Source organism: Branchiostoma floridae, chromosome 14, assembly GCF_000003815.2.
Source record: "Branchiostoma floridae strain S238N-H82 chromosome 14, Bfl_VNyyK, whole genome shotgun sequence".
NCBI lineage: Eukaryota > Metazoa > Chordata > Leptocardii > Amphioxiformes > Branchiostomatidae > Branchiostoma > Branchiostoma floridae.
The window spans coordinates 14,211,103-14,232,846 of NC_049992.1; the positions used below are offsets into that span (position 1 = coordinate 14,211,103).

The 21,744-nt window shown below is 38.8% G+C and overlaps 3 protein-coding genes across 3 annotated transcripts; all 3 read left to right on the forward strand.

Moving 5' to 3' along the window:
• The first annotated feature begins 2,087 nt into the window (after window positions 1-2,087).
• Window positions 2,088-7,187, forward strand: LOC118430661. The gene is made up of 7 exons (XM_035841647.1): window positions 2,088-2,150; window positions 3,005-3,142; window positions 3,600-3,657; window positions 3,861-3,940; window positions 4,524-4,622; window positions 4,835-4,933; window positions 5,343-7,187. The coding sequence occupies exons 2-7, from the start codon at window positions 3,062-3,064 to the stop codon at window positions 5,445-5,447; spliced, it is 522 nt and encodes a 173-aa protein (XP_035697540.1). The 5' UTR covers window positions 2,088-2,150; window positions 3,005-3,061; the 3' UTR covers window positions 5,448-7,187.
• Window positions 5,665-12,048, forward strand: LOC118430660. Its single transcript, XM_035841646.1, has 8 exons — window positions 5,665-5,784; window positions 7,509-7,663; window positions 8,063-8,144; window positions 8,479-8,555; window positions 9,046-9,156; window positions 9,506-9,601; window positions 10,024-10,126; window positions 10,968-12,048. The coding sequence occupies exons 2-8, from the start codon at window positions 7,589-7,591 to the stop codon at window positions 11,030-11,032; spliced, it is 609 nt and encodes a 202-aa protein (XP_035697539.1). The 5' UTR covers window positions 5,665-5,784; window positions 7,509-7,588; the 3' UTR covers window positions 11,033-12,048.
• Window positions 12,049-12,114: 66 nt separating this feature from the next.
• On the forward strand, window positions 12,115-21,323 carry LOC118430659 (lysosomal-associated transmembrane protein 4B-like). Its single transcript, XM_035841645.1, has 7 exons — window positions 12,115-13,180; window positions 16,593-16,650; window positions 17,597-17,670; window positions 18,295-18,414; window positions 19,085-19,219; window positions 19,615-19,737; window positions 20,589-21,323. Exons 1-7 carry the CDS (start codon window positions 13,106-13,108, stop codon window positions 20,667-20,669), a joined length of 666 nt encoding a protein of 221 aa, XP_035697538.1. The 5' UTR covers window positions 12,115-13,105; the 3' UTR covers window positions 20,670-21,323.
• Window positions 21,324-21,744: the final 421 nt, after the last annotated feature.

Here is a 21,744-nt window from a genome sequence, read left to right on the forward strand (position 1 = left end):
AAATGAAAGAGAAACGAGAAGTAAGATTACAAACAGGGCCATGGAGGTTATCGTACAGTATTAATCGGTGAAGGTGTGTCATCCACCTGCCTCGTCAGGGCTTTCGCATAAAGTTTCATTCATCTTTCAGCCTAGAGTTTATACTATGTATTTTGGTGCCGTGGTTAAAGTTTACCAACTTATTTCAAAGAAATGTTTGAGTTTATTCGTGTTGTAGATTTGTTGTATGTTTATGCAAAATGTCTAGAATACTTTCTTGAAGATCACATCATATGTAGGAATCTATCTCGGCATATCAACGACCTAATATCTTTTAATCAAGTATATCATATTATAATGCAACAATGATAATCTTTATTGCATATTCATGCCCGAGGGCTAAATGCACAAAGGGACCACATATGGTCTTATGGGTGCAGAGGAAAAAAGAAACTAGACTACTACAATGGTTTTAAACTAGTCTAAATGGAAAAGGAGCTAAGGCACTATGTGTTACAATCTCTAATGGCTGCTTCTAACATGTTCTTCTCTCTTTTTGAAACACATGGAGACATATTTACATATTGTGTCGATAGCATGATCGTCCTTGCATAACATCAAGTACTTAAACAAGTCTTGTTTTGACATTTTCTTACAGATATTGTCTATTTGTAAAGTATTAAATAGGGATTGGCGTTCGTATTCATATAATGTACACTCTAGTAAAAAATGTGTCTCGTCTTCAAGATACAAGTGGTCACAGAATTTACATGTTCTATCATTTAAAGGAGTACGGTTATGCCTGCCGGATTCTATATGTAATGGATGGTCACTTATGCGAAATTTACTCATAGCTTTGCGATGTTCAAAGCTTGAGATGCTAAGATACGTTTCTCTTTCATATGTCTCTTTGAATGTTTTGTACGTTCTCAATTTGTTTCCTTGGTTTCCTTTTCGTCGAATTGCTTGCAGTTCTGAATGAAACTTTTGGGTGAAGATATCTTTCAACCTTTGCTTTAGTTGATTTAGATGAGTGGGTACGTTAGAGTGACCGTTTACACACAGGTAGGCAAAGCCGGACTCCTCTAAGAGTTTCCTTACATCAGATAGCCAGCAGGGTGTTTTACGGCGATCTAGTTCCTGCTGTGCCATATAAGCTTCATATATATGACTATTATAATAGTCACTATTGTTGAGTAGCCATCACCATTTATATAGAGCGATGCCCATTGCCACCCAACGTTCTGAAGCCAAACGCCTGAGCCTGTATGATTTTAAACCTTCTTTTAGACCTTACCTGTGCCTTTTGGCATGTATTATAAAGTTGTATCTTTCCTGGTTGTGGATATCTTGATCTTTTTACTAAATAAAGTCCAGTTTGTTGGTGAAGTACTGTTTGCTGATTTATGTAGTTTTCAAGCCTCCGCTGTAAAGAATTAATCCGATATGCAAATTAACTGAGAGTTGACCATGTCGCCTATTCCGTCATTATTGCACGAACTCACCAAAAGTCGAAATCTTTCATAATTTTCTGTTCTTCTTATCAATTATCTGTTTTACGTAGAACAGAAAATAATCATAAACAGTCATTTTAAGGCTTATAAAGACCTTTGTCACATAAAGTATCAAAACAATCCATCCAGGCATTCTCTAGTTATCTGGCGGACAGATATCGCCACCACAAACACACTAATCTCCAAGCAGATCCTACGGTGCCATAAGATAGTATCAAAGCTGGCCAGGGAGTATAGCCGGCTAAGGGAGTCAAACGGGCACCTACGGTAAGTTTGATACTATACATAACGCACCGTGGATCTGGTTGGAGATTAAAACACACAACTGTTACTTTACATTACCTCCGTTTCACGGAAGTAATAAATTGACGACACTAGTTAAACCCAAATTGGCAAAGGGTTCGAACAAACTATAGTTAAAGTTCCTCTAACACATTTCGTATGATATATGCCTGGGTCATTAAAACAAGTCTTGCTTAGAGTTCATCAGACATTGTTTTGATCATGAATGCGTCAGAATTGACCAGAACTCGTCCAGCGACATCGATTAAATGATAGCCGTACTACTACTTTTTGTACCCGAGGCTATTCCTTCCCTTCATTATGCATGAGTACAGGCAGCCATCTTGCTGTCTACATGGTGACTCGTCCACTGAAGTAAGAGTTTCATCTTTCTGTCGTTGTTTATATAGAAGCCTATTCACTAGTGACCGTTTCAGGTTATGCATGTACGAATATCTGCTCTGTAATGTCACAGCCAAGATGGCACAGAGTGCAGACAGACACTATAGAAACAAAAAAAAGTAACATAGAGTTACAATTATCCTATACTATCTATTACTGAATAAAGTTAATATCTGGGACATTTAAAAGTGTTAGTGTGCATGCGGCCTAGTGCGGTTGTGGACGTGCAGAAAATAAAAAGAAAGGTGCATAAGCAAAGAAATTAACAGAATCGGTGCAAGAATGTGTTGTTGGCAGCTCTAGCTAATTCCTATTTACCCCTGGTTATTGGTTACGCCCATGCATTGGGACAACCCCAACTTAAAGTTGTCTAAATTTTCGTAGGTCATTACGTGCGTTGGCATTCCATATAAGGTCATTGTGTGATTTGGTGTTCCATATAACGTCATTGTGTGATTTGGTGTTCCATATAAGGTCATTGTGTGATTTGGTGTTCCATATAACGTTTTAATGTTGTGTGATTTGGTGTTCCATATAACGTCATAACGTGCGTTGGTGTTCCATAAAACGCCATTTCTGAAGGAAGAAATAGATATATGACCTGCTACAATGATTACTTGAAGGGCCGTGGAAAAGTTATGGTTAAAACTAATAATCCCAAATTGAAAGATCAAGGATTGACCTAAGGTTCTAGGGTAAAGCTACTCTTTGGTCCGGACGATCATACATCATCACAAATATCGGGTGTGGTATCTGCTGAGTTGAATAACATTTCCAGTATTATTTATGACAAGAAAAGTATCTTTATGATCTATGTGCTTTTTCAGAATAATGCTAAGAATATTTTGAGGCCTATAACCCCTATCTGATGACAACCAGGCATCATGGTAACGTTAAGGGTGAACAACTGCTGTGAATGCTTCGGCCTTCGGTCTGGCAGTCTCTACATTGCAGCGTTGTACATGGTAAGTGTTCCTATATACAACAGCTGGGGGTATTGAGCGATCCCAATATCTAAGATTATAGCCTTTCAAAGCCATGAAAACATATGATTATTTATCGCATACCTCGGGCTCGACGGTCCACACATACATAATCAACACACAAACATCTAAAAAGGATTACAAACAACTATGGATAATAGCTACATATAGAAACCAGCGCTATCAAGCGGTCTCTTGTTGTGGGCGAGACCAATACTGTACTGAGACCTACTACTCGAACAGTTTAGAACAATAAACTTTCAAAGTAATCCTAGTAGGGTATCCTTCATTGTGGCGTTGGTGTATTCGTGAACAAGAAAAATAAAGTTCTATTGCGATGACATTAGATTTAGTCATCATTTTATGTTGTCCCGATCGTGAAGATATCCTACACCACATTTCCCCCTTATTTCATTTCATTTTCATTTTTTATTTGCAGGTGATCGGGATTTTCAACATTGTTATGACCATCATTGGTCTGGCTAGCGCCGGTGGAGGTACGTTAACTTTGTTTTGCTACGTACATTGTCTGTGTCTTTTTCTAAATTCTTTACAATTACAAAATATACATAGTGAAAAATTCTTGCTGCGTACTCGGCGTTTTTTTACATATACATAATATACTTACGCCTATACATGTATAATACGTGTACCGTTTCACAGTGTTGAATTGTCACACTCATAACTTGAAACCTTACAGAAGTTGCAAGATACGGTCGCATTACAACGGACGGAATATTGGTCCTACTGTGTATACTTCTCCTCATAGGAGTCCTCAAGGTATTTTCTTACAACGAAGGCAAGGTTGATTTGATTATATGGATGGCTTCCGAGCGCGCATCAATTTTGTCCATTTCCAAAAAATGAAATAGAAAGTACAGGAAATCATACATAGCACTAACGGTTGTAAAATGAGCACACATATGTGCCATGAATTGACAACGATATCGGAGAACAGATACTAATGTCATAGATTAGAATGCCAAAGAAAATTCCAAAGTCAAGAAAGAAAATGTAATAGAACAAATGTCTAAATGTAGCATACTCTGTGTAACCAGTCATTTGTTCACTTTTAATTCTTCATTCGCATGCTCTCACCAGTTTTGTCATCTATACAATCAAATGAACATGGCTGAATCTTAATGGTATTTTATATATAAATAAATAAATGAATAGATGAATACATGTGGTTAACGGTCGGGAAAACAACAGTAAAAGGCGATAATGAGCCTCCTAGCGACTTTCAAGGTACTGCAGTGGAACTTCTAATTTTGATATCTCGTGTTCTGGACATGCTTTGCTATTTGAGCCTTTAATAAACAAAGAAAGGTTCAGACAAATAAAACTAAATTTCTCTTGACAGAGCGAGTACAGCTTGTGCATCATGTGGGTTGTTGGCGCCGTCGTCTGGTCAGTTCTGACCATTGTTTTTGGTGAAGTGGCCACTATTTATGCCGGAAAGGTGAGCAGTAACCGTTACAAATAAAGAGATAATGATTGATGCTGGGATATAGAATATTGAAATAGAATAAAATACACCCTTATCCTTTGGTTAGTTTGGATATGCTCAAGACGAAATGAATTTTTTTAATAAGTTCAGTTCTATCACAATATAGTGACAATGGTTTTGAACCCATAGTCTTAACTAGTTTACTACGTTATCTGTATTTACAGAAGACGGACGTAAACTATGTTACAACTGTGGGTGGGGTTGCTATGGCAACCGCTATTGGTCTCATGTGGGTCATCATGGCACTGGAAATCCTTCTGCTGGTCTGTTATATATATTCTTATCTTATTATGCACTGGTAATCCTACAGTAATATCATAGTAGATGATATGGCATTGTTGTCTTTAATCATTGCTAACGTATTTGCATAAATACTGATTGTGAAATTGTTCAGCTTTACTTACTCTGAAAAATGACGTCATGGTTTCGACATGCCAGTAACAGCGAAAATCTTAAATTCAGCATCGTTATATGTATTAGGAAACCACATCTCATACATATCATTATCATTATTATTGTTATTATCATAATTGTAATTGCTATCGTTGTTATTATTGTCAATGGTTTATTGAGCAAAAACAAGGGTGTCCAACAGAGGCATTCAATTTTCATGACTACGATGTGTGATAGTAAGTATTGACGACCACGTTTGTCCTTCGTTTACCTGTACAGATCTACTGCGCCATTGTGGTGTACTCGCATGCACAGAAGCTTCGTGAGGAAGGCAATCCCCCACCATACTCCCAGTTCGGAGAGACAACAACAAAGCCCGTATAAGACAATGGAAAGAAAGATACTTTGGATATTCATATAAACATTGCTGGTTACATAGTTGTTTCATCGCCAACAATTAGCAAAACACAAATAATAAGTAATGGTAAACCAGATGGTTAGGAGACCATTGAAGAAATATGTAACAGAATGTATCCTAGGCCTTTTGCATTGACGGCAAAGCATGATATATGATCTTGGTTAGACTTTTGCAGCAGGTTGTTATAAACCCCCTTAGATAGCCTTTGGCTCTATATGTTAATGCGGTGTATGTACGACATCTATGACCACACGTAGACCTCGGTGATACAGATTTCTGTTAATGCAGGTCTTTGGCACGTCGGTGAGTACTCTTGAACAGACTATGTATGATTATGAACACATAACATATGCCTTTCATAAAATATGGATACCAATTCTTACAAGTTTGTAAGTTATTATTATTACTGTTTACGACAAGTCCACCCTTCCTTGTTGTGAGTCACTCAATACCTCTGACTTGGAACTGTGCTGAGTAATTTACACTGGGCTTTACATGTTCACAGGAAGGCATTTATAACACAACGTTATGTTTATTTTGTCTAACTGGTTCAGAAATACACAAGTCATGTGGCTCTTTCTCTCATCATTGTCTGTGTGACGTCAACAACAGAAACCACTTGACAAATATACAATCTTACCAATTTCGAAAATTGTTGTGCTGTGTTGTGCACCTGTTACGCCTAGACAATATCCGTAAAGCACAAAAACAAATAAGTAAGTCTTATACTAGTAATATTGACAAGTTCAGACTGTATTTCTGTTTTATACTCGTAACTCTTTCAAGACTGTGCTACACTGGGTGTTAATTGAATAATACAAGCCCCGTTGTTGTGTCTACCAGATTACATAGTCAATAGTCTCACCACACCGCCTGGAAGTTGGATTAACATGTTAAATCGTATTTCAAGAGACCAGTTAACCAGTAAATAAGGATGCAACAGGTGCCCCCCTCCCCTATTCTGTGATCCAGCGAAACACAGTTGTGTTATTAGTGTCCTCCATTTTATCACGGGTCATTGACGTTCAAAACATGGCTGTGTGTTGTTAACGTTACTTATCGTGCAGTGTAAGCATTGGTTAAACGTTACGTACGTTTCCGTGTATGGAACACACACGTTACATGTATTATCAAGTAAGGTGCAACATGTGGTACACGTGTAACATATGGTTAGTATTGTTAGAGAATTATGGAGTGATTCGTGGCATGCACACCTTGATCATTTGCATGACCGTTCGATGACAAACCAGTACAACCACTTTTCGGCTGTTCCCAGTGATTAAGTCTCGGCGATGATTTATGTGCTGTAACGTTATGTATAGGGCTTGTTTACAATCTCCGAGAAACTCATGAGAGAAAACATGGTTTTTATATGGAGTTGTCGTGTTTTACCTGTTAAAAGAAGACGGAAATCTAGCTACCATTCTCACCTGCGTAGGGACTGTCGACTATGGACTTATGTAGGGGATATGCTGACTGGTCACAGACAAAGGATAGTTGTCAAACGATACACGGACAACATGGGGGCGTGTATGGGGCTTTTGGTGATTTATAATGCTGACAGCTACTTTTCGACTAAAGTATTGTCAATATGTTTGTCCATTGAAACGGTGAAACTTTTGCTTTTGAAGGAGATAGTGAACAAATGTTAATCCAAAACAAGTACAGAAATAAAGAAATATTGTTGCTATTTCTGTTGCCATACACTAGTGGTGCAGATGTGCCCTATGTGATTTTTAACCTCCTTGGTGCAGAGATTGTCATTCTCTTATAGGACTGTTTAGCCACAGTAGAGCTGTAGGGCTGATATCAATTAGGATTTTACCATGGTCAATATTGACACGAAGGAGGCCATATATATACTAGTGGTCCAGCCTTGGACCGACTTTGGCTTAAACACTTCCCAATTCATTCATCACAGTGTACGATTCAACATATTGAAGAGGGGTCTGCCTTGCAGTTTTTTAGACTCTCTCCTATGACCTCAACTATTTGATCTTTTCAGTAAATTTTATTGTTAATGTTAGGGTTCAAGGACGCTTCTACCGGTAGGGTCTGTACATAGTGTTTGACTGCTTGAAGCTGCCCCCCTCCCCATCTATCCACCATGGTAGAGATCAGCCGCTGTTGTGGCCTGTGGACCATCCCTGTTGGCTGCATGGCGACAGCTGCAGGATACTCAGTAAGTGTTATTGTCTTTCCCGATCTTGTTGGTCAATCGATATTGTATTGTACAGACAACGTAGATACTTCAAGATAGTTGTCGTTTGCTTGCTCTAAGTTTGTAATCGATTCAGATATGGGCCTTGTTCTTGTACCAAGTTTCCGAGTTGTCACCGTCATCAAAAAAGGAATAAAGGATTTGGAAGTCATTGAACATTATAATAAGTTATTATCGAGATACTGTACATGTACAATATGCTACAACAATGGAAAAGGAGTGGTAAAGAATAGCTCGTGGCCAAACATACAACACAAAATAGATATACTCTGATACAACGTTTCCCTGACAACGTCATTGCACACAACATTGAGAGCCCTTTAAAAGTTTATTTACAATACTTATTTACTTTTGCCACAGATATTTGCCCTGATTGGGATCATCATAAGTATCGCAAAGCTTGCTAACCTGTCTTATCTCACCGGATACACTTACGATCACAGTAAGTTTACGTGACAATTTTATTATCGTTTTCCAGTTATTGGTTTAACATGCTTGTTAAAACACTGGCCCACCTTCCCTAATATTGAAATATCTGTCCGTTTTTTCCAAATTCTGTTACAAAGAGCCTTTAAGTTTTTTATTCATGATGAATCATTTAATTGCCACTACGTTAGAATTAATTGGAGCAAATGTCTACTACCAACTATGCTGTTAAATCGTATTAGGCCCTCCACCGCTTGTTTTATAGCTTCCGAGGTCAAACACTAACAAAGAAGGCAATCTACCCAATGGATGGCAGTGATATCTGCCTAACATACGTTTGTTTGTTTCAGGTCTGACGTATGTGGGGTTAGCTCTCAATGTCGTGCTACTACTGCTGTGCAATATGCTGTTCCTCGGCGTGCTCAGAGTAAGCCATCATAATGTTACCCAATTTTGCTGCTGTTGGAGAGTACAATCGAAACTGCTAACACGAAACGACTCTGTTTACAGTCTTTTAGGGATATTGCTTGTCGGAGACCAAGCGCCCCCACCTGCTACCAAATTGGAATGATTTGACAGAACATAAAAAAACGAATTTCATAGATGCACACTTGTATGTAAATCCAGTCATTATGAGTTGCGTATTGACATCTTGTTTCGCTTTAAAGTAAAATTTGCGGTGAAGAAAATATTTTTACTTTTACCCGTGGCATATGACTAAACATATTCTAGACATGCTACCGCAATGTGTATACGTAGATCTATGATTTATGTTTTCTTATTTGTCTGTGATCTAAATGATCTTATCATTTATAGATGAAAAAAAAGAAGAGACTATTAAAATAAGTATGAGGCTAGGTTAAATAGATGAATGTGTTCATTTGATAAAAAAATACAATGATTTTGTTTGATTTTAGAAACATGCAAGTTTGTGCTTCGCCTGGGTGGCGGGCATGGCGCTCTGGGCATGCGTGAACATGTCCGTAGCTGTCCTCTCTACAGACCAGGACATAGATCTGATCAATTCGGTAGGTACCCCCTACTGCTATGTTCATGCCATGTAAAGCTGTGCGATAGTCCGACTGAAAGAAATATGGAATGATCTTTGCTTTGTGCACGACCGTTGGCATATATACGAGTATATATGCCAACGTATATATTTCAGAGCACGATCAAAATTGCATGGTTGGGCAGTAACATTCTATGACCACAAAACCTGGTATAACAAATGTCTAAGATGTTTGTATTAAGATTTTAATTTTGATTTTCTATCGAGTGTTGCAAGTAGACAGTACTGAGTGTCTGAGAGAACAAAATGTATGAACATGCTACCTTTCTGTAGCCTTAATAAGGTCACCATACATTATATTGCTGTAGGAAGGTTCTATTTCCGAGGATGCTGGGCCTATTGCCAATGTCCACGCCGGTTTGATTGCAAGTTGGATATTGGTGGTATTAGAACTACTCCTTTTGGTACGTTCCGCTCATTATGACTTTTTGTTTGTGAACATTGACTGCCATATTATTTTCATAAATATTACATTCATCAATGTGGCATTAACATCACCAAGCTCATGGTGGCCATCTAACACGAAGATGGATCCCTGTACATGTATTCTTTTCATTACCACACACGAGAAAGACACCCTGCGTAATAAAAATATTAATGATGCTGAAGATAGTATGCTAGTACTTCTGTTGTGTAAGCGGCACCTAGCGATCTAAACTTAAACCACACGTTACATGTTTCAGGACACAGCACTACGCATGTCTGTGGCAAATAAACTAAAACGCTGATGTAGTAAATGCTATCCATGAGAGATAGACATTGAAAAGGAAGTATGTATTCATGGTTATGAAATAATGTAATATGTATTCTATCACTTGCCCCTCAGATATATTGCGGTCTTGTTGTTCACACGCATGCGCAGAAACTTTCCAGAGAGCGTGTGTTTCGTGAGTTATCGGCGACACATGCCTCTGCTGATCCAAATCCAGGTGGGCTTAATGTTTATGAAAACAGAGAAGATAACATAGCAGAATGGATGGTTTTTATTAATAACTGCAGAATCATGCTTTCATTTTGTGCAAAATCATATTTTTTCATTCTCTCTATAATGAAAATAGTTATATTGCTATCTAGCAGATATTCCAAAAAATGGAATAGCTTAAGATGGTATCTCACTACACATGGGGCAGCGGTGTGGCACTGCGGAGTTCGAAAGATTACTCAACGAATTTCAGAGATAAAGGACAAAATTTCTTACGTTTGTGTACTTTGTTGTCTTCTAAGTCATACTTAAATTACGTAATAACAAAATATCTAGATTATAAAAAAAACGGCGAAAATAACACAACAGTGGCACAGTGAACGAACTCCGCAGTGCCGCATCGGTGCCCCAAGTGCAGTGAGATACCACCTTTAGCATTGTACATGTTTGTCTATTCAGATAGTCATTAACGGCGAGCTATCACAATCCAACTACTTCGGAATTTGTTTTCAGCATGTTTCTCCCTCAGGATTGCAGGCAATTAGAAGCAGTGCCAGCTGTTCTCGCTCACTGAGTAAAAGCCACGTCTGTACCTTGGGGCTGGATGATTGAACGTACTGATCAAATAACAAGCGGGCAGACCTAGCTTTGCCATGTGGGGTGAATGCTAACCGCAGTAATCACTATAAGGGTCAAAGACTTACCCTACATGTTATATAATGCGCAAGGTAAGTGCATTATCAGGCAAGGTAAGTGCATTAGGAGGCAAGGCAAGTGCATTAGCAGACGATGTATTTGAATAAGTAGCAGGCATCCACGTTAATGCATTTTTCTCAAATATTTTACAGGAAATGTATCTTACGGTATGGACCTGCAGCCAGTCATGGGGACGCCACTGTACGCCTATTCATAAATCTTCATGTCGCAAAAAGCAATCCACGACCACATCGTCTTATCCGGATTGCTACTTGCACTATATAATTTGTACCACACCGTAGCAACAAATGCTATAGAAGGCAGTTAGGCACAATACTCAAGCTTTATAGCCCCCTCAAGGCCATTGTGGATTTTGTGAATTTGAATAGTTACTGGTTACAAATATTCTCGAGATATATATGTGTTAGTAATATCGCGGAGAAAAGTACATGGCATGTGTATCATAACTATATAATTATCAGACAATGTTTTGCTAAAACTGTAGATACCAGTTTTAAACTGTTTTCTCAAGTTCATCTTCAATACTATCCTTTGGTATTTGGATAGAAAAAAATAATGCTGCATATATATGCTGCTAGGAATCCTTTTAAGTTTATCTTACGAAGATGTTGTAGGCAGCTGAGCACCCCGACCTTTATTGAAAAGATGATGCATAATTCTACATTCGTTTTTAATTATAAGAAACATGTCAGCGTGGCTTTCATCTGCAGCAAAGATAGGCCATAAGTCATACCGCGGCACCACGAATCCAATACCACTATATGCATGCTACATATGCATGTACACTTATCTTTTTTGTATATGGTCAACAGTGCGTGTATTTCTTGTTACGTCTATGAATTTGTAAAGAAGATAGAGTTAGGGACAAACCAGATAAGATGGCGTTTCTGTGTAGAATGGTGAGAGGGAACAAACGCAAGGAATTAGTTTGGTATCGACTCTCTGTAATCTCCAAGTAGATCCTACGGTGGCATGACATAGGCTTATAAGATAGTATCAAAACCTGGCAACGAAATGTAGCCGGTCTGGGAGTCTTTCATTGGCCAGCTTTTGATACTATCTTATGCTGCCGTACGGATCTGCTTAAACTCTGTAATCTTCCAACGTACCTGCATATTTCATAGCACACGTTTTGGTAGCATGAAATGTTCTCTTAGTCTGTGTTATTTTTCATCCATGTCGATCTTTAAATATAAAGTGTTATTCAGTTTATCCTTTCATGCCCTGCAAAAACTATTCTAATGTTGGCAAGTAGTCCACACATACATTGCCGTGACAGGGCGATACCAGAGTGACAAACGGTAGATGACAACCGATTGCACTGAAGAAGTGACTGCGTTCCTCAACATCAACTCATCTTGACGTCTTATATTCGCCAACTCACTGGTCCTCATTTTTCATTAATACGTTATCATGTTGCCCGTAAGCAATTGAAATGCATGTCGTTACAGGAGCTGTATTTCAGAAGACGGGTGGTGCATATTCGTTGAAGGTGATAACACACGACCTGACTGCTGTTACTGAGGTAAACGTAACTGCCAACTTTAGTTGATGGAACACCCCACTATTAGAATCACTGGCCTGTCCCTTGCCATTTAGAAAATATATTCCATCATATCACGACGCATTCCAGGGGAATATTCCACAGCTAAATTGGGTCTTCATTCAAAATACTTTCTACTGGCTACGCCTTGCATGTATTCATAGGTTATTAAAGCAAAATTCCTGGCCCAGCAGTATGTACTGTAGCGACATTGCTCGTAATCTGGATTCACTGTTTTTCGTAATAGAGGGGTGCGCCTCGGGGTATTAATTGAAGAGTGAAGAGCCTGTATATGGTGTAGGAAAGTATATAATCATTGATGTAAGGGAACGGCGATGGACGGACGTAACAGTGTCGTACGTACAGGGAATACGTCTGGTACAGGTGATAATATAGCGACGATTTACGTCTGAAACGTGGTCACTATCTGACTAGTGCAAGTTTAAATGACTATTTTAAATGATATTATAACTCTTTACTTTAAAATTCTCGTGTAAACGCCATACGTCAGCCATTATGTACATATATACAGGAATATTTCCATAATTATATGTAATTGAACGTCCAATATTGCCTCTGAGCCAACACCCCTACAAGGTTCAGTTGATGGTCCATCCCAATATCGATCTCTCTCACGGAATCTCTCAACCATTGGCCTGGTTTTCCTGCCAATTTTTCGCAGACGACATTCTCGCTTCCAGTCCTTGAGGCGAAAAAGTCGTCGCCATGGCGATACTGAGTACTTGTTGCGGGTGCTGTAACGTTCGAACAGGCTCCATGGTCACGGCTGTGGTGATGCTGGTGAGTCTTTTAATGTACTTTTCCGTCACATCGTGATGTGAATGTGCGTATTGCTCCCCGGGCCTGCCATACTAGTAATTCCGTACTCCCATGTAGCTGATCGCTCATAAAAACGGGAACGGGGAATGGTAGTACGTACGGCGCTCTTGATTTCTGGGAGAACAATTAGGTTCTGACAGCTACCGTCCTAACAGTTACATGGAAGTAATTCTTGGAAAAGCTGATTTTTTTAGTGTTTATACGGCTGTTTTATTTCTTGTTTAAAAGTTACGCTGTCATTTCCATCAGACTGATGTTTTTCTAATGTATCCGTTTTCCTTCTTCTATCATTTATCTGTAAAAACAAACTTAATGCGTCCAGAAAAATAGAATTTTGTTGTTTTTGTCAGTGCAGGTTAAATTTATCCTTATCCATGATGCATTCGCAACTAAAAAAGTTATGTTTCATGCTTTTATGATATTTTCAATTCTTGTGTCAGCATTTTATAACAGTGAACATAACACCTGCAATGCAGTCTGCACACGCACATATTGTATTTAGTATGTAGGGGGAAGACTTTGCCGAGATTATGTGCTTATCAAGTGACAACATTCCCGCTATTCTACGTCTCAGTAGATTAGAGCTAAAGAAACCAATGACAGCCTGCCCCAGTACGATAAATGTACATGCTGACATGCGGCGAAATCACAATGAATCTTCGCCATGCCCTAATTATGAATCATGGCTATACATATCTTGCTCTCCAAGCTAATTATACCGAGATTAGATATTGTATCTGATAGTGCTGCATGGAATATATGATGGTTATCATGACTGGTAGGGATCAGGAACCAATGTCGAAGAAAACACAGCCCCTAAGCCAGTCCTACAAAGCCAGGCCTACAGCCCTCCACATATTCAGTGCACGGTTGTAGCATGTGATCGATTCGCTGTGTCACGATGGGTGACCTCTGTTTTCCTACATTCCCCAGTCCTACCTGCGAGACGTTAGATTATTAACGCTCGGCCTTGGATGCCGTGGTGCAATTACATACTACAAAATCAATCAATGCGCTACCCCTTCCACAGCCTTTCTGTATACTGTATGCCATCAAAAGATAGGATTTCCCGTCTAGTATAGCTGAAATCTCAATCCGTAGATAAATATAATTCACCAAACATATCAAAGTCGCAATATTGAATTACTTCGTTTCAAGTAATATACCCTCATTTTATAACATGTTTATCAGTTACATGCACATTCAACATTGGTTGTATATTACAAAAAGTAGTTTGATATGGTTTGCTTCTTCCTTTAGTAAGAAGCATTTATTCAGCGATATTCTTCATATTTGATAGTATTGGACATCGCATACACATTACATACGCTTGGCAAACATGCTCTTTGACAAGTGTGGTGATTGACACGTAATAAGACCAAGCATGTGTCAGTGCAGCCGATGGTCCATCTCACTGTCAGCATGAGCTCTCCACACTAAAACTGTAAGCGGGGTAATCTTCGTGGACAAGGATATTTGTATGAGTACCACGAAGGTGAAAAGATTAGTAGTCTTCCTTGTCACGCCTGACTACGGAAGCAATGGGTTGGAAACGGGGTGTTTCCACTACAATTTTTCTTAATTACACGTCTTTCCTCCATTTAGATATAAGAGAATAAACATAGCTGTGGTTAGTAGAGGCTGCCAAAATAGGAATATAACATTTGCACCGACTGCGCTAATTTTATAACTATCCCCATTTTCAATTATTTGCATGTTTTAGATATTGACTAGTACGTTTATTTCATATTGTAATATCACACACCAATTCTGCCTTCGGGCTGCGGCTGCAGTGATACGGGTTTCTTATTAACTATTACTACTACTAAAACAACATTTTCTTACCTTTCTACAACTGAATTGTCACACATGATATTATATTTGTACATTAATCGTTCTAAATTCAGACATTGATTATAGCGAAAAGTTCTAATTGGAAGGACAGGTAAAAGTTTAATGTAACCCTTTCTCGCAGTAAAATTCACTGCAGAGTGTTATATGTGCTTTGAGTAGGCAATTGCCAAGGGAAAGCTGGTTGATATGCACATCATGGTTACTGAGCACGCATTCTACGGGCTCATTAAGATTCGTAATGAGGACTACAAGTCACAGGCGCCTGGTAATCTTGACGGAGCGTGCTTCTCCAGTGTCTCTATCGGTAATGGCATTGGCGTTACCAGGAATCAAAGAGTGCACAGAAATATTTCAGTATATCTGATACAGTAATGGACAATAATTCACAAAAGCCAAGAACGATAATGATATGCATGGTATCAAAATGAATAGGAATATAAGCTACGATGAAATAGCACAAAACATAAGACAAAATACGATACCATAACACAACACAACATAATATGACAAATCATGACATAATATGTATGATATGTAATATGATGTAGATCAATTGCTATAAAATATGATAACATATATTGAGATGTAATATGATATGAATTAATTAAACATGACATAATATAATGGGATGTAATATGATATAAATTAATTATTATAACATAACGTTACATACTTATTAGAAAAATATTATCATGTTGACTGAATGTCAATGCAATATGCGCAAAGACCTTCATAATTTGAACTTCGACATACGAACGGAAGAAAATAAAATTTTCAATCAGCCATGTGTGCTGGTGTGTGACGCATCCACCTCACTGAGGTTTATATTACGTGGCAGACATGTTGACATGCTGCCCGGCTTTCCTGTCGGCTCACCCTGCACCCGCCGTCACATGATCATACCCAATTACTGTCGGTACTCACAGTCATCTATCTCCGAGCTATATAGTAGCATCTTCGGAACGATGGTGGTTTCTTTGTGTTTTTTTTGCAAGGAAAATGTGTAGAACAGTACTGGATAACCTGCGTGACTTAATATCACAAGTTATGATATTAAAATTTGCTGGTACAGATGCCGTGATTGCGACATAGACCAGATACCCCCTTATGAGATTTGCAGTGCTAGTGTTGTGTAAGCTTCTGGTTAAGCGGGTATTTCACTAGTCTGCAGTACATAGGCGGCGTCCCTCCGTCCTAAATTGGATTTTTGCTATGCGTGACCTTAAAATGGGAATATGATGCAAAACATACACATTTTGTCACAAAAAGACAACAAAAACAGGAAGCGTAAAAATATTATTTTTTTTATCAATGAAGCTCGTTTGGTGCTAAGTGAAATCTCTTGGCCACATCACGTACTGACATTTTAGTAAGACACCCAGCTAAATCTTTTTCCATTGAATGTAGTGTTAACGTTGTTTAAAGTAATGGTTAGTTTTGTTGAATATGATACAGAAGTACAAGCACACGATCTATAGTATGAATAACATCATAATTATTCTACACATTCCGCACTCAGATCGTGTGTGGGATGGACCTAGGCGTCAGATTCAGCTACTCGATGGGTGAGGCCGCAAGTAAGTTTTGTACTTCTGTTGTTGCTGTAGATGTTACTCCTGAATGTCTGTGTATCAATAATACAATCTATGCAGCTGGTGGTTACAGATTGTTTCGCCACAATTAATGTCATTTCGCCACCAGGCAAGTCGTTTCGCAACAAAGCCCGTGTCATTTTCCCACATTTGAATGTATAAAAATCCCCAGGCTCACAGCTTTATGCAGGAGTTAAATGACGCCATTTCTCCTGCTTTTTGTACGCGTATTTAATCATTTGCATGTATGAAACGCCGATATTTCAGCCTTGAGTTCTGCATATGCAACATTATTCTGTTTTGACGCCGAAAAGTGGGAATAGCCTTGTACTCCAGTACTCAGCTTGGCCTACGCTCTGTTGTGACTTATAGATAATGTCATAATTTCATTAGTGGACATCTATGAATATTCATATGGTAGTAGGAATACGAGTTCTAATGCAATTAGGCTATCTAGAGAAATAAGAATATACGAAAAATCGAAGTTCTGCTGCAGTACCAAGGTTGCACACAAGGGGGCCCAAAATCGACCTCGACATTCGTCTTCGAAGCTTCCCAACACCCTACCTACATACCAAATATCATCACAATCCATCCAGAGGTTCTAGATCTATGGTGACAACAAATGTTCGGACACACGAACAGACACACAGACACACACACACAGACACACACACAGACACACCAAAAACTATACCTCCATTTTTCATGGAGGTAATCCCGTTCATATGGGCGAAGTGACTTGTGTCATGTGGCAAAATGACGTGCACCTTGTAGCGAAATGACTGTTGCGAACTAACATTGTGGCGAAACGTTCATCCTGTTACCCAGCTGAAATTGAAAACGTTTAGGACCTATATCCTTGACAAAGCCATAGTCTCCTGTTATAATTTAATGATATGTTACTAATATCTCTAATTATGTTTTACAGCCAAGTACATCGGGGTGTTCATGGATGGGATTTTTGCACTCTTGTGCATTTTTCTCATCGTTGGCGTGGCAGTGGTAAGAGTTATACACTTAACCACTTACGTATAATTACGTACATGTATAATGTCGGGCACTGCAGAGCAGAAGGCCCATATGTTTCTTCAAAGCAGAGCTACATTCTACATTGCGTTATGCTGGTGATATGGCATGGCTACATTTGCATATTATAACTCTTGGTCGAAAAGATGAAATTGATCTGCAACCTAGCCCAAATGGTCACGATGAACAGGCAAAAATAGTTTGCTTTCTTTACTGACCGTATCATACCATATTAGATTAATTTATCAGTAATGCATCTTGCTTCAGCCTTTTACCTCTTCAAAAGCTTTAATTATAAGATGAAATGAATAATACACCAAAGTGCCATGTGATGCTGTGTTGAATTACAGTAATGAAAACAATGATTACTTGCTCATTTACACCAGTATACATGTATGATGGTAACTTGTACAACCGATCTGGAAATAATATACTCTACAAAAGACTCCGTAGTGGTATAAAAATGTGTTTTTGCTGCCGTTTAGAACAATACATTAATGTGCTTGGTAACTTGTATAGCAAATCTGGAACTAGTATATTGTAAAAACAAATGCTACTAAGAACATAATGGTACAAAAACTGTGTTTTGTTGCTGTTTAGAACAACAGATACCTGTGCATAGCCTGGGTGATCGGAGCTATCATCTACCTGGTGGGGGACATGCTCCTCTGCATTGTTATCACAGTGACGGTGTTTGTGGCCCAAAACAACATGGTCATGGTCAGTACTTTGTTTCATGAATGTCACACGTACTCTACATCTATATATGACACTGTCAGATATATAGCCATATATGACCATGTATATACAGATATTTGTAATGGAAAATAGTTATAAAGGCTATCTAACAGATGCGTGTGACAGTCGTTTGCTGCAGTTTGATGGCGCCAAACTTTGAGTCGTCTTGACTTGTAATGTTCCATCTAACGTTAGTAGCTAGCCTGTTTCATCATGCACAAGTTTGTTAAGTCAGGTAGCATTTACAAGAGAATGAAAACGCAAATTCACTCAAACGCAGTTTCAAGAGTAGAACGACCAAAGAAATCGGAAGAATTTGGGATGGAATAGACAATTTAGAGATGTTTAGGAATAAAAAGTTAGGAATAAAAAGTTAGGAATAGAAATGTTATTTCCCATCCTTCATAAGCTAGCCAGTTCGCATTGCAATTGAGAAGGTAGGAACCAAAAGATTTTAGCTTAATTAAGTGTCCCAAGTGCATTTTCTGTACATTTAGATCCATACTCAGTTACAATTACAGTGAAAGAATAGACGCGTAAATTGTATGGTAAGTAACGTTATGTGTTTAGAATCCTCGGGATATTGCTAAATTTAAACTTTTGTTATGAATGCCATTGGCGCCATTGACAAGAACCTTCTCTGTTTCACCAGGATGACATTGTCGCTATCGCCCCAAACGCCACAGCACTACATGATGCTGAGATGTTCGACTTTGCCCGAAACATGACCATTGTTATCACCATAGCGGTTGCCTGGGTGGTCTTCTTAGTGGTGGCCTGTATTAACGTAAGCATTCATATAGTTTTGATCCACTTACGGCTTAGTTTTGTCCTCATCGTTCCATTACTAAACGTCAGCTTGCTTCGTCGCTGGTATAATTTGCTTTCAAGTGTCAAGAATACATATGCATATCAATATTGAATATGAGCGATATACATATACCAATATAAATTGATAACATTACTTATCTATGCCTGTACAGTTAATGATGTATTTTTCATTCAAATCGATTTTTAAAAGATCTCCTTTCCTTTTTACCCACTTACATATTCAACACTTTAACTATTTTATTTTCGTTCTTTGTAAGGATGCATTTCTGCATACCACTGTTTTACTTTGTTTGCATTTAGCCTTATGGTATGATCTTGCAATTATGATTACTATCAAATGTGTGTCGCCAGATTTACTGCATTCTGGTGGTATATTCCCACATCCAAAACCTGCGAGAGAGAGACCAGGCGGACGACCAGCCCAGCGGACCCCCTCCTGCATACGAGCCTGCAGCCCAGGTGTACAGCCTCGAGGTAAGGGTGGTATCTCACTGCACTTGGGGCACCGGTGCAGCACTGCGGGGTTCGTTAACTGCGGTACTGTACGTGTTGTGTTATTTTCGCCGATTTTTTCATAACTTAGATACTGTGTAATACTTAAAAGTATGACTTATAAGACAACAAAATACACAAAACGTAAGAAAATCCATTCTTTATCTCTGAACATCGTTGAGTAATCTTTCGACCGGTGCCCCAAGCGCAATGAGATACGGGAACAACAAAAGCACATAACTCGATCAAGCTATGTCTGTTTGCAGCATTCATTATGACATAATACGTGATGTGACTTTGTCTTCGAATCTGTTGGTGGCGGTAGCGGAGTGATATGAACGCTGTGCATGTTCATCTGACGAATGAGAGAGAAAGCCAAACATAAATTTGTGTCCCAGTCCATCGTGACTACCAGTAAGAAGTAACAGGGTTAGCGGCTGAAAACGTTTGCAGCAAGCGATGAAGTCAGAGAAGGTATATGGCATATTTCTGTCCATGTTGAACGCCATTGAACGATCCTGATGTAAAACAGTTTCTGTGCATTTACGAAAATAGTTTCATCAGGTTGGTAGAACATAGGATATTGGATATTTCTTTTTCACAACCAGAATGCCTCTTACCTGCTAACGTTTCGAACGGTCTGTCAGGTATCTTCCTCAGAGCTTTTATCTGTAGTTCTGCTTCTGTCCACTATATGTAACCTATGTAGGTGGCGCTTTTATTGCAGCGAGAACACAATCCCAAACGTGGCTGTGTTTGTAGCTCCCCTAGTTTGTGTGGGTGTTATTTTCAGTGCTACATTTAGTAATGAATGGTTTATGCTTGAACTACAGGCAGCTAAGGTGGATGCTGAGCCGCGTGTTGACCGAAAAGACACTCCAGCAACGTCGTCCACGTTGGTCACATCTGCCTGAGGACTTTCCCGTGCGCCATGCCGAGACACTGAATCTCTATGTCACTCACTCTACCAAGTTCATTGGTGCCTTCCGGCAAGATGGTATTTTAGAAAGTACAACATTCCAACAAAACCACGAATAACTTCGAAATTTTAGTACAAAAATAATAGCTTTTACAACAATACAAGTGCCAGAATGGCGGCCGCGTCAGCGATAAAAGACAATCTTTTTTGAAAGGATGTCTCAAATGAATCCAGAAAAAATAACGTTTGTACGGATTTGGTCCGATGAGCTTTCTTGAAGAAAAAGTGTCATAAGATTCAGGTGTATAGTAGTATACACTGAGTCGCTATCCATGTTGTGTTGGTGATAGCTGCCATGATGTCATATTAGACAAGTAATACGTTTACGTAAAAATAGGCTTACTAAAGCTTCTTGTAGGGATTGAATGCAATACATTTTTTTAGTACGTAAAAGATCAAACGTTTTGTTCGGTAACGTGATCACACATTCATCAATGCACACCTTATAGATATAGTGAAATACTCTATATTGATTAACTTGGAATTCTGGTGTGCAGAGACGTATAGATGAGTATAAGAAGGGTCCAAGATGAAATATTGAACACGTATAAAGGAATTGAAAACGTTAGTTTTACAATCATGCAAATCATGCAAAAATGATAACTTGGCAGTACAGTTTGCGTAGTGTATACTCAGTGCAGCATTTGTAACCTAGGCTTTCATCTAGGGACGTGGTTGTTTTGTACTGAATCGACTGCTTATCCATTGACGAGTAAAGGTGTATTGTAACTGTGTTTAACCCTATTCAGACCGGGGGGGGGGATTTTGAGGCCCGCGCCAACTTCGATGCCCTATAACAGCAAGAACGCCTTACGCTAAAGCCACCAAATTTGGTGAGTTTTCCTAAAATATTGTTGGCAACAATTTTACGAAGTTTGACAAATTTTCCATTTTTTCGTGTTGCCATGGCAACCGTTTGCTGACAGGCAGTTTTGCCAAAAATCACTATTTTTGGTTCTAACAATGTATTTTTCACATTTATTTGCTATATTACTGCTATTTTGTTACAT

Excerpts from the sequence above, each read along its gene's own strand:
- LOC118430661 (XM_035841647.1), top strand. The coding sequence starts at position 3,062 with ATGGTAACGTTAAGGGTGAACAACTGCTGTGAATGCTTCGGCCTTCGG. Across the intron at positions 3,143-3,599 it reads ACATTGCAGCGTTGTACATG|GTGATCGGGATTTTCAACAT; the intron begins GTAAGTGTTCCT and ends TTTTATTTGCAG. Across the intron at positions 4,934-5,342 it reads CACTGGAAATCCTTCTGCTG|ATCTACTGCGCCATTGTGGT; the intron begins GTCTGTTATATA and ends TTACCTGTACAG.
- LOC118430660 (XM_035841646.1), top strand. The coding sequence starts at position 7,589 with ATGGTAGAGATCAGCCGCTGTTGTGGCCTGTGGACCATCCCTGTTGGC. Across the intron at positions 9,157-9,505 it reads ACATAGATCTGATCAATTCG|GAAGGTTCTATTTCCGAGGA; the intron begins GTAGGTACCCCC and ends ATATTGCTGTAG. Across the intron at positions 9,602-10,023 it reads TATTAGAACTACTCCTTTTG|ATATATTGCGGTCTTGTTGT; the intron begins GTACGTTCCGCT and ends CTTGCCCCTCAG.
- LOC118430659 (XM_035841645.1), top strand. The coding sequence starts at position 13,106 with ATGGCGATACTGAGTACTTGTTGCGGGTGCTGTAACGTTCGAACAGGC. Across the intron at positions 13,181-16,592 it reads TCACGGCTGTGGTGATGCTG|ATCGTGTGTGGGATGGACCT; the intron begins GTGAGTCTTTTA and ends TTCCGCACTCAG. Across the intron at positions 18,415-19,084 it reads CCCAAAACAACATGGTCATG|GATGACATTGTCGCTATCGC; the intron begins GTCAGTACTTTG and ends CTGTTTCACCAG.